Genomic DNA, 12,244 nt, shown 5'->3' on the forward strand with positions numbered 1-12,244 from the left:
ACACACACACACACGTGAGGGACCCTGGTTGGCAGCAGTTCAAACCCACCAGTCACTCTGAAGGAGAAAGAAGAGACAACCTGCTCCCATAAAGATTTATAGTCTCAGAAAATCTACAGAGCAGTTCTACTCTGTCCTATTATTGTTATTTTTAAGTGCTGACTCATGGCGACCCTGTGTAGGATTTTCCAAGGCTATAAATCTTTGTGGTAGCAGAAAGCTTCATCTTTTTCCCTCGGAGCAGTGGTGGACTTGAACCAACAGCCTAGTGATTTGCAGCCCATTGCTTATCATACACAGACACCACACGCCCTCAAAATATAGGTTGTTGTTAAGTGCCATTGAGTCGGTACTGACTCATAGTGACCCTATGTACAACAGAATGAAACACTGCCCGGTGCTGGGCCAACCTCACAATTGTTGCCATGCTTGAGCCAATTGATGCTGCCACTTTGCCAATCCATCTCGCTGGGGTCTTCCTCTTTTTCTCTGACTTTACCAAACATGATATCCTTCTCTAGTGACTGGTCCCTCCTGACAACATGTCTAAAGTATGAGAGATGAAGTTTGGCCATTCTGGCCTCCAAGGAACACTCTGGCTGCACTTCTTCCAACACAGATCTGTTGGTTCTTTTGGTAGCCCATGGCAATACATATAAGCCTACTTAATTCTTTTAAACAGTGGCATGGTATTCCATGTGTGAGAATGATGAATAATTTATTATAACCATCCTCCATTAATGCACATTTAGGTTGTTTCAAATTTCTTGTTATTACCAAAGGTGCTTGTACAATACACTAGGGGACTTCAAAAATTTTGTGGAAAAGTTCAATTAATTTTTTTTTTCCTTTTTATTGTGGATTTGGGAAAGTACCATACTGTTCCACAGTATGATGTCACCATTTTACAATCCCACCAGCAGTGTAGGAGGGTCTCAGACTCTCCACATTCTTGACAGAATTTGGTGTTTGCTGGTATTTTTGAACTTTACTATTCATGATGGGGTGAGATGATCTCTTGCTGTTTTGATTTGCATCTCCCTAATGACTAATGGTGTGGTGCTGTGGGTTAATGCTCCAGACTGCAAAGCCATTTGAACTTGGCAGTTCAAGCTCACCAGTTGCTCATAGGAAACCCTGTACAGGGTCACTATGGTTCGGAATCAACGCAATGGCACTTAACAACAATAACAATGACTAATAATCATGACCATTTCTTCATATGTTTGTTGGTCGCCTGAATGTCTTCTTTGGTGAAGTGTCTGTTTATGTCCTCTGCCCATTTTTTAATTAAACTGTCTTCTTGTCTTATATGTCATCGCCTAAATTCTTTACTCAGTCTGTGGGTTGAAATCTTTGATGCACATAAATGTCTGATTTTTACAAGGTCCTAGGCACTGTGGGTTAATGCTCTGGACTACGAAGTTAGTTTGAAACACAAGGTCAGCAGTTTAAGCTTACCAGTCGCTCCTCGGAAACCCTCTACAGGGTTTGTGTGGGTCGGAACTGACTCAACAGCACTTAGCAACAGCAACAACTCATCCATTTTGCCTTCAGACGTTTATGAGTTTCCAGTTATGTTTGAGAGAGTATTTTTGCCATGTATTAGAGCCCCTATATTTGTCCCTATTTTTTCATTGATTATATTTCTAGGGTTTACATTTAGGGCTTTAATCCACGTTAAGTTCGTTTTTATATATAGTGTGAGATATGGGTCTTGTTTCATTCTTCTACAAGTGGATTTCCAGGTTTGGAATCAAGCACCATTTATTGACAAGAATTTCTCTTCCCCATTTAATGTGTTTTGGACCTTTGTTGAAGATCAATTGAGCATACATAGGTGGATGGATTTACTTCTGGGTTCTCAATTCTGTTCTATTGATCTATATGTCTTTTGTTGTACCTGGACCAGGCTGTTTTGATTACTATGACTGTGTAGTATATTTTGAGATTGGGAAGTGAGAGGCCTCCTATTTTGTTCTTCATTTTTAGTAATGCCTTGCTTACCCGGGATTGTCTTAAGAAGTTTTCATAACTTTGCCTCCTTGTATGCGCCACCTCATTCATGGATATATTTGCAGCAAAGGTCAATGCCCATGTACAAATATCCACTGTCATATATAATTTCATTAAGTTTTTATTCCATTTTTTCCACAAACTTTTTGAAGTCCCCTGGTACAAGAAAGTATTTCTTTGGTCTAGATTCCTTTTTAGAAAAGGTCCGTAGGTGCCAACCTGTGGAAGGCACAGATGTCAGGTCCTCTCAGAGCTGAAGGCCCTTGCTGTTGTTTTCCTCACGTGTTGTACCCTCTTCTGACCTTTCACCTTCCAGGTGATGGCAACGAGGCTATTGGAGCTCTGATCCAGAACTACATCCGGGAGATTGAGGAACTGCGGTGAGTGACCCCTAGCAGGCTTGGGCAGGCCAGGGGAGACTTGACCAGAGCCAGGAGTGATGCCAACTTAACGGGGCGGCCCCCCACTGGTCCTTCACATACAGGACGAAGCTGCTGGAGAGTGAGGCCATGAATGAGTCCCTCCGCCGCAATCTGTCACGGGCCTCTGCTCGCAGCCCTTACTCCCTGGGTTCATCACCAGCTCCCCCCAGCTTCGGGGGCAGCCCAGCCAGCTCCATGGAGGATGCCACTGAGGTCATCCGCAAAGCCAAGCAGGATCTGGAGCGGTTAAAGAAGAAGGAGAGCCGGCAGCGGAGAAAGAGGTGAGGGGGTGAGAGAGGTGCAGACCCCTCACAGAGAACCCCCTAGGAGAATGACTGCCCTCCTGGGTTCGGGGGTGCTACTCCAAAGGCCCATCCCCATGGGCTTCAGCTCATACTGCTTAGGGATTCTCTGAGCACATTTGCTCAGCCTTGTGAGTAGGGGCTATCCAGCCATCTCTAGTGCCTTGTTTTCCTCCAAGGAAAAGTCCTGCGACTAACCAGGCATAATTCTGAGTCGGGAGCTGGAAAAGCAGCTAGATTTCCAACAAGGCAGGGACCAAGCTCTGGCCAAGCATCTTCTTTTCCCACTCCTGCATCTCCCCTGCACACATGCTGAAGGCCAGGATAGCCTCCTCACCTGTCTGTCCTACCCTTCCCTCCATGGCAGCCCAGAGAAGGACGCCTTCAAAAAGAGGGCAAAGCTCCACCAGGAAAACAGCGAGGAGACTGATGAGAATGAGGCTGAGGAGGTAAGGGACCATCCCTGCCAGCTGCACACCACACATTGTCCCCGAGTCCCTTACATGTGCCTAGTCGGGGAGGGAGTTCGAGTCTGCATCCAGCTGACCTTTGAGCTTCCTGCTAGCTCTGACTGGTTGCCATGTGACCCCCATTCCTGAGTCTCCACCTCGTCCCAAATGAATGATGCAGGCAGGAAGCTCTCCCGGGTGGGTGAGAGTGGACAGAGATACTCCACATCTGAGCTCTTGTGTCCAGACACACCTTTGCTCCTGAGTTCCCCTCCCCCGAGGCCCAGCCCACCCTTAACAGTGCTTGGTGCCCAGGAGGAAGAAGAGCGAGACGAAAGCGGCTGTGAGGAGGAGGAAGGCCGTGAGGATGAAGACGAGGACTCAGGCAGTGAGGAAAGCCTGGTGGACTCAGACTCAGACCCTGAGGAGAAGGGTATGTGAGGCCTGGATGGGGACCTGAGGGACAGTGCTTGGGGTGGGGTTCCTGGGCAGTGCTGGACCCAGAGTAAGTTCTCACCTGGCTAGTTGGAAGGTCTGAGCTGGGTGTTGAGCCTGGGGGCTGTCCCCTGAAGCGGGGTCAGGTCCTGCTTGAGTTCTCATAGTGGTGGATCAGGGCCCCGATCTCCTGGAAGTGACACCAATAATAATGAGGATAATAATTATAACAACAACCACTCAGTAGTGGCAGCAAGTACTGGGCATTCATTGTCAGCCAGGCACGATGTGAAGCTTAACCCTGTACATGGATTGCTTCTTTCTGTCCTGCAACCCTACACAGTGGATATTTTGAGTGTTGCCTACATTTCCATTGAAGATCAAGCTTTCAGAGGTTTAGTCACTTTCCCCAATCTGTTAGATGCAGAGCTGGGGTGTAAATCTAGGTCCGGCCAGCACCAAAGACCATTCCTCCAAATGGGAGCTCCTGTCCCTTCAGCTCTGCCTGCTGCCATCTATGGCCCACAGCCTGCCCTGCCCACACTGGGTCCCATGTCATCTAAGACAAGTGGATATTACCCTTTGGGGTTCAATGGAACACCTAGACCCCTACCCAACTCTGAGCCCTAGCCTTGCATCTCTGGGCTGCTCATTGCATGTGCTATTCCACCATGGGATTTATTACCCCATCCAGAGCAGGTCCCCAAGCCCCCCAAGACTGGAACATCTACTTCCACCCCACCCTTTGCTCCCCATGCTGTACTGAGCCTGGCTCTGCCCCCACAGAGGTGAACTTCCAGGCAGACCTGGCAGACCTGACCTGTGAGATTGAGATCAAGCAGAAGCTCATCGATGAACTGGAGAATAGCCAGCGGAGGCTGCAAACCCTCAAACACCAGTACGAGGAGAAGCTGATCCTGCTGCAGAACAAGATCCGGGACACGCAGCTGGAGCGTGACCGTGTACTGCAGAACCTCAGTGAGTTCCCTGAGCCCCCACCCAACCCATCAGAAGCACCACCAGCAGCTAGCATTCTTTAACATTTACCTGGTCTTCTGAGCAAGGGGATTTTTATGTTTAACCCTAGCTTCTACACTGCATCTCAACTCCATAAGTTTTATACTATCGTCTTACATATTCGGGTCTGTTGTACACTGATGATACGAACATGACACCCTTTGGCCTTCCTGCTACATTCTGTTCCTTGGCTCTTTCTTTTGGATCTAATTACAAACCTCCTTCTGTGTCCTCTCTTTCTTACCCTGCTCTTCTGCTCATTCATTTGATCAATTATTTATGCATTCTTTCAACAAGCTTTATTGGACATATCTTATAGACAAGACATTATTCTTGGTGCCAGGGATATTGAAATGGACAAAATTCTTGCCCTCGTGGAATTTGCACTCTAGTGGGAAGAGACACACAAAATAAATAACTGGGAGGGTTAAGTGATGGGTTTCTAACTGCAAGGTCAGCAATTCAAATCCACCAGCTACTCCAAGGGAGAAAGATGAGGTTATCTGGCTCCATAAAAATTTATGGTCCCAGAAACTCTATGGAGCTAGGTAGCTCTGTGTTGGAATTGACTGGACCACAGTGGGTCTGTATAGCATGTCAGATGGTGATAAGTATTATGGGAAATAAGACAGCAGGGGAGGAATACATAGAGTACAGAGGTGGGTTGGATGGTCAGGGCAGGCTGCACTGGGCAAAGCTTTGAAGAAGGTGAGATAGTGCTAGAGCAGAGTGTGTGATGGGAAACAGCATTCTAGGAAAGGGAGCAGAAGATGCCAAGGCCCTGAGGCAGGAATGTATACAGCATATTGGAGGAGGGGCCAGAATGGCTGGAACACAGTGAGAATTGGGACAGTCGGTGAAAGTGGGACCATAGCTAGAGATAAGGTCAGAGGTAATGTGGAATTAGGTCACATCAACCATTGTTAGGACATTGCATTATACTTTCAGGGAAATGGAAAGGAATGAAGTTATGAGAGAGAAATGTGATCTGAAATTTAAAATCATTTTAAAAGGATCACCGTGTCTGCTGTGTAGGAGAACAAACGTGAAAGCTGAAGACCAGTTAGGAAACTGTTCTAAAGATCCCAGGGAGTTATTACCTGGGCAGGAGGTGGTGAGAAGTGGTCAATTTCTGGATGTATATTGAAGGTAAAGTCACAAGGCTTTGCTGATTCATTGGCTGAGGAGTGTGAGGGAGAGAGGACCACGATATCTCCAAGGCTTAAACTCCAAAAAGATGGTGATGACGTTTACTGAAATGAGGAAAACTGTAGAGAGTGAGGGGTAGGGACTGTGTTCAGTTCTGTACCTGCTCCATTGGAGATCCACATGGTGGGTACTTCAGGGCAGGAGAGGTCCAGGGTGGAGAATGAGCTCATTCCTTCTCTTCCAGCCCACACCACTCTCTCTGTCTTCTCTTTCCCACGAGTCCCAGTTCATTTCTCCAACACTAACTCCTGGGTCAGAACTCAGCCAGCATGGATGACCTACAGAACCTTCTTGGCAGCTGGTGACCAGGGGCTCCAAAATCCCAAGTCCGATGAGATATTGGATCAGGAAGGGCTCTTGGGGATCATATAGGCGGATTTAAATAAAGAAACAGAGACTCAGAAAGGGATGTGACTTGTCTACAGTCACACAGTGAAAACTAGACCCAGGTCCCCTGATTCCCTGCCTAAACCTGGGCTGGTTGGAATGCTTGGGGGCCATAGTACAGACAGCCCTTCTTCCTACCCCCAGGCACTATGGAGTGCTACACAGAAGAAAAGGCTAACAAGATCAAGGCAGATTATGAGAAGAGGCTTCGGGAGATGAACCGTGACCTGCAGAAGCTGCAGGCTGCGCAAAAGGAACATGCGCGGTTGCTCAAGAACCAATCACGCTATGAGAGGGAGCTGAAGAAGCTGCAGGCCGAGGTGGCCGAGATGAAGAAGGCCAAGGTAGGGTCTGCGGGAGGGCAGGGGCAGTCTCTCAGGATGGCCATGCTATGTCGTCTTGTTGTCGTTGAGTCTGTTCTGAGTCATAGTGGCGTTATGCACAACAGAACGCAACACTGCCTGGTCCTGCGCCAACCTCACAATCGTTATGTTTGAGCCCATTGCTGCCAACACTGTACCAACCCATCTCATTGGGCTCTTCCTCTTTTTTGCTGACCCTCCACTTTACCAAACTTTATCAAAATCCTTCTCTAGGGATTGGTCCCTCCTGATGATTTGTCTGAAGTATGAGAGACTAAGTCTCACCATCCTGGCTTCTAAGGAGCATTCTGGTTATACTTCTTCTAACATAGATTTGTTTGTTCTTTTGACAGTCCATGGTATTTTTAACATTCTCTAACTTTTTAACAGGCTAAGAATCCACTTAGCATGTTAAAAATGATCAGGGCTGCTGGTATCTTTGTAGACAGGTACAGTCGTGGCCAGGGTGCAACATCCCTCCTCCAGTATTTGGGCCCATCACAGGGGGCAGCTGACAAGCCACACGGACTCTGCTCAACACTGCACCCCTGTAGTGGGAAGCTCTACCACAGTTGCCTCCAGTTTGCAACTTTGCCTGTTTGTTTAGTTGCTGTCCAGACAGCCCCAATTCATGACAACTCCGTACACGATGAGACCGTCGTGATTCACAGAGTTTTCATTGACTGATTTTCAGAAGTAGATTGCCAGTCTTTTCTTCTTAACTTTTTTAGTCTGGAAGCTCTGCTGAAACTTGAGCCTCTACTGACTGATAGGTACATTGGTTGGGAATCAAGCCTAGATCTCCCTCATGGAAAGCAAGAATTCTGACACTGAACACTTCCACTGGTCCTCTAACTTTGCCTAGAATAACAATAATAATTACCACTGTTACGCCTGTGGCCAGGCTCTAGGCTAATCTAGATATATGCTTTACACACATAATCACATTCAATTCTTCTGCTCTTCTATGGATAAGCTTCATTTTACACAGTGAAGCTCAGAGAAGTTCATTCCAGCTACCAAAAAGTAAATCTGGGATTTGAACTCAGTTCTCTGTCTTCCAAGCCTGTGTGTTCTATGTGGCAGCTACCCACTGATCCACTGCCATCATGTCGAGTTTGACTCCTAATGGCTCTGTATTGGATTTCTGAGACTATAACTCTTTATGGCAACAGACAACCTCATCTGAGCAGCTAGTGGATTTGAACCACTGAATGCTTATCCCACAGTACCACCACAGCTCTTTTTCTGCAGCACAATGCCTCCTTTTTCTATGTTGTCTTCAATCAAAGTCTTCTGTTCTCTGGGGCCTGGAGTCTTGGACTATGTTGTGGTTCCTACCTGGGATGCTTCAGGTTCATTCTCCTTTAGGTTCTCCCTCCCCTCCTGGCCTTGCTGGTCCAGTGTTCCTGCTATGAGGGGCTCCTGGTACCCCTTGGCACTACCCAACGCTGTGGCAGCTCAGTATGCTCTCTCTGGGGTGAACTGGCCTTGAAAACAGGGGCACCTGAAAGGAACCTGAATGTGCTTGGGACTGAAGCTCATTGACATGGATTCTGGGAGCCATCAAGCTGGTGCTGACCAGTGAGCAAAGAAAGGCAGCAATGCAGTGATGGCCGGGACAGGTTCTGAGAGGAGGTGGAACTGCCTCGCTTGGGGAGGCTCTGTCCCCAAGTCTGGGGGCTCATCAGCCTGACATCATGGCAAAATGCCCTGCCTTCCTGTGCTTAGATGAGCTTGGTCTGGGCTGGCCCTAAAGAGCCCATTTTCTCTTCCATTCTGCCTCTACCCTGTGGGGTGCTGATTCAGAGGCCTGCCAAGAGGAAGTTGAAATTCAAGTCAGACAGTTCACCCGAGGCCCCTGGCGCCCCCTGGTGATGCAGAAGGAGAGGACGAATGGGACTTTATTGTCTCCCTCATGCTGAGCAGCTCACCTATCTGTGGGCCTGTGATTCTGCACCGATTCCTGGAGCCAGTAGTGCTGGCTGCCCCATGAAAGATGCCTTTTCAGGCAATCCAGCGTGTCCCAGCCAGCCCACATGTCGGCTGGAAGACCCTGTAGAACCACATGCCTCTGGATCCTGGAAAAATTATACAATGCCTAGGACTCTTCCTCCAGGGCACAGCACTACCACCCTGATTGAATTTCTGACCACAGGACTAGAGGTTAACAAGAAGACCTGAGGACCATGCCAGAGGGTGCAGCACTTTTATACTGTGAGCCCTGTGAATCTCCTTCCTCCCCACATCCCCTGCTATTCCGCTGCAGGGCCCCAGCAACTCAGGACTGGCGGACACTGCCGTTTACTTCAGAGCAATGGTGGTCTGGCATGTTCTGACCTGTTTCAGCTCTGCCATGTGTCTGGAATACACTCTCCATCATCCATGGAGCTCTGCCAGTACACATGAAGTGAGGCAGATGGGTCTTATATCAGGAAAAGAGTTTTTCCTGGGGAAGCCTCAGAGACAGGTGGTGTCTCCACTTCACAGGCAGTTCATGGTGTACTAAGGTTTTCAAGATTACTTCCAACCTAGGCCTTGACTTAGTCTACTCAGCCCCTGTCCTTTGGGGAGCACTCATTCCAGACTCTGAAGTCCTCCTCTCTAGATTTTCTCCATTGGAGCCTGCCCTCTGAGGAAGAGTCCCCAGCCTGCCAGCCACTGGCCTCTCAGGGTCTCCTGCCCTCCCTCCTGTGCCATTTCCCTTCTTGACCATCCCTCAGGAGAGAGGCAGGGTAGCCCTATTTAAATGTCATATTCTTGGCACTTGGAAGACATCTGAAGCCCTGGGTACCTTCCACTCCCATACTTTGAGCACCAGGAATGGGGCAGGGTTGGGTGGAGTAGAACAGTTTCCTAAGGGTGGGAGATGCAGCAGGACCCCAGGTTTGTATGCTTTCAGTGGCCCATCTCTAGCCACAGTCTGGTGTTTTCTTTGTCTTTGCGCAGACCTCTGAGGACCTCAGGGTTCAAGCACTCTCTCTGCTTGATCCCCAGCTTTGCTCTGAACTGCCCTGGTGTCATCCCTGGGGACAAAATGACTCAAGCTCAGATTCTAGCATCCAGTACTAGTTGTGTGACTTTGGATAAGTCATTTTCCCTCTCTGGGGCTCAGTTTCTCATAAAATAGGACAATTTCTCTCTCACATGATGGTCATGGGATCATTGCTTGACACATAGTATGTTCTCGGTAAATGATGGTGACATTTAGCTTCATCACTGTGATCATGGCCCTGGTATTAGCCCTGGCACTCTCACTCAGGCTGCTGGGGGTAGGGAGGCAGGTGCTCCACCCAGTGGGGTTATCCATTTTAGGTAATACCAGTGAGGACCACCAGAGGCTGTGACATTGGGAGCAATGGGGACCAGGTTGGAACCCACAGAGTGGGTGCACCTCCCAGCAGGTAGCCCAGGTGGTGGGATAACTTGGATTCCTACAGAGGATGGGTGAAGACCCCCTAGCTCAAGTCCCCTGTGCTGCCCTGCAGGCTCCCAGTCCTGCCTGACTCCCTTTAGCCACCCACTATCACCCTCCTCACCACCCTCTGCCATCCCAGGTGGCCCTGATGAAGCAGATGCGTGAGGAGCAGCAGCGGCGGCGGCTGGTGGAGACCAAGAGGAACAGGGAGATTGCCCAGCTCAAGAAGGAGCAGCGGCGGCAGGAGGTGAGGGCAGTTCTGGGTCACAGGAGTCCCAGCACCACTCCTGGCCCTGCTGTCCTCGGTAGTAGAGGTCATATGTTAGAGAAGGGCAGGGCCATGAGGGCTACTGGACCAGCCCTGACATGACACAGAGGAAGGACGCAAGACCTGGAGAGAGGGAGAGGTTCCCCAAGGCCAAGGCAGAACCAGAAAAATGCAGCCCCAGAGAGAAACCCTGTAAGACTGAGCCCTCGATTCCAGGGTTCCTCACTGCTGGGCGGGGGAGCAGGCCAAGCGATTGCTCTTACAGAAGAAGGTGCTTACACTTGACCTCTGGATCCAAACCCAAAACTTAGCCCTTAGCCCACTGCTGCCAATAGCGACCTATAGGACCCATAGGACTTCCGGTCTTTATGGAAACTGATAGTCTCATCTTTTTCCTATGGAGCGACTGGTGGGTTTAAACCACCAAACTTTCAGTGAATAACCCAACTCATAACCCACTGCATGGGCTAAATCCTAGGTCTCACTTTATCAGTAAGTTTGGGCTGCTTGACAATCAATCTGAAACCCACCTCCTCTTTTCCAAACACCCACAAAGGGCTTAAGCATCTGAATCTGGGTCTACCCCTCATCTTTCACCCACAGTTTCAGATCCGTGCTCTCGAATCGCAGAAGAGGCAACAGGAAATAGTCCTGAGGAGGAAGACCCAGGAGGTGAGCTCGTGGTGGGTGCGCTAAAGGCAGGGTGGTGAGACCCTGCTGTGCTCATAAGGTGTCTCTGACTTTCAAGAGAAGAAGGGGGCACTTCCCCGTCTTCCAGAGCCCGCAGGGGCAGGGATGAGGGGGACACAAGTCCATGGGGTCTCCCTGTAGCCTGTCTCCCTCTTCATTCACTTAGCAAGCACCACCAGTGTCACTACACGTCACATGTTGTCAGCAGGGCCCTTCTCAATCAAGGGAGCTGAGGTCAGAGGGCAGGCTACAGGCTCCTTTCCCAAATGATGAGCTGGTAACTTAAAAACAAAACACACACACACACACACACACACACACACAAGGTGCAAGTTTCTTTCATGGTTTTTTCACATCAAACAGGCCTCCTTGTCCCTTTTGCAGACCCAGTCCCAGACCAGGACAAAACAACCTCTGTGTTCTGACACCTCTGCATGGACTTTTCCCCGGGGCTCCAGGGTACCATCCTCACCTGGCCCCTTGTTTCTCTGCCCCCAGGTGTCTGCACTGAGGCGCCTGGCCAAGCCCATGTCCGAGCGGGTGGCAGGGCGTGCGGCACTGAAGCCACCCATGCTGGACTCAGGGGCGGAGGTATCTGCCAGCACCACCTCGTCCGAGGCCGAGTCGGGAGCTCGCTCTGTCTCCAGCATCGTACGCCAGTGGAACCGCAAGATCAACCACTTCTTGGGGGACCACCCCACATCCACCATAAATGGCACCCGTCCTGCCAGGTAAGGGGTACCCTGGCTTGGGTGAGGAAGGCAGAAGGGATGTAGGGGCAGAGCAGGATGAGGGAGCATGAACCTCTGTGAGAGTCCGGTCAGTCCCCAGGACTGTCAACTGGGGGGCACCTGCTGCTGCCAAGGCTGAGTGGTCCCATTCAATCCCTGTGCCTCTGTCCCCCCAGGAAAAAGTTCCAGAAGAAGGGAGCCAGCCAGAGCTTCAGCAAGGCTGCTAGGCTCAAGTGGCAGTCCCTGGAGCGGAGGATCATCGACATTGTCATGCAAAGGATGACCATTGTCAACCTGGAGGCCGACATGGAGCGGTTCATCAAGGTGAGCCCTGGGCCCCCTCCCCCTCCTCTCCCTTCTGTACCAGACTCTGTCAGCTCGGGACTTGGCTCGCTCTTCAGAGCTCTCCTTTACCGGCTGCTGTCTGCCCCTTTCTGGAACCCAGAGGTGCTGGGAGCCCTCTTGGCTGCCTGGGGCTGGGAGCTGCGGTCAGGGTGTGATCCTTGGGCCAGGCGACTCCCTGAAGTCTCTCTCCTAT

General features: G+C 50.0%; 1 protein-coding gene across 1 annotated transcript in view; it reads left to right on the top strand.

Moving 5' to 3' along the window:
- Positions 1-12,244, top strand: part of KIF21B (kinesin family member 21B) — a 55,292-nt gene that overhangs the window by 26,698 nt on the left and 16,350 nt on the right. Inside the window, exons 10-19 of the mRNA XM_006834156.1 lie at positions 2,333-2,396; positions 2,501-2,719; positions 3,108-3,189; positions 3,505-3,622; positions 4,411-4,602; positions 6,382-6,581; positions 10,157-10,264; positions 10,889-10,957; positions 11,474-11,706; positions 11,883-12,030. Of these exons, the coding sequence (XP_006834219.1) occupies positions 2,333-2,396; positions 2,501-2,719; positions 3,108-3,189; positions 3,505-3,622; positions 4,411-4,602; positions 6,382-6,581; positions 10,157-10,264; positions 10,889-10,957; positions 11,474-11,706; positions 11,883-12,030 (1,433 nt within the window). The remainder of the gene's footprint in view (positions 1-2,332; positions 2,397-2,500; positions 2,720-3,107; positions 3,190-3,504; positions 3,623-4,410; positions 4,603-6,381; positions 6,582-10,156; positions 10,265-10,888; positions 10,958-11,473; positions 11,707-11,882; positions 12,031-12,244) is intronic.

This window comes from Chrysochloris asiatica, unplaced genomic scaffold (genome assembly GCF_000296735.1).
Source record: "Chrysochloris asiatica unplaced genomic scaffold, ChrAsi1.0 scaffold00009, whole genome shotgun sequence".
Classification (NCBI taxonomy): Eukaryota; Metazoa; Chordata; class Mammalia; order Afrosoricida; family Chrysochloridae; genus Chrysochloris; species Chrysochloris asiatica.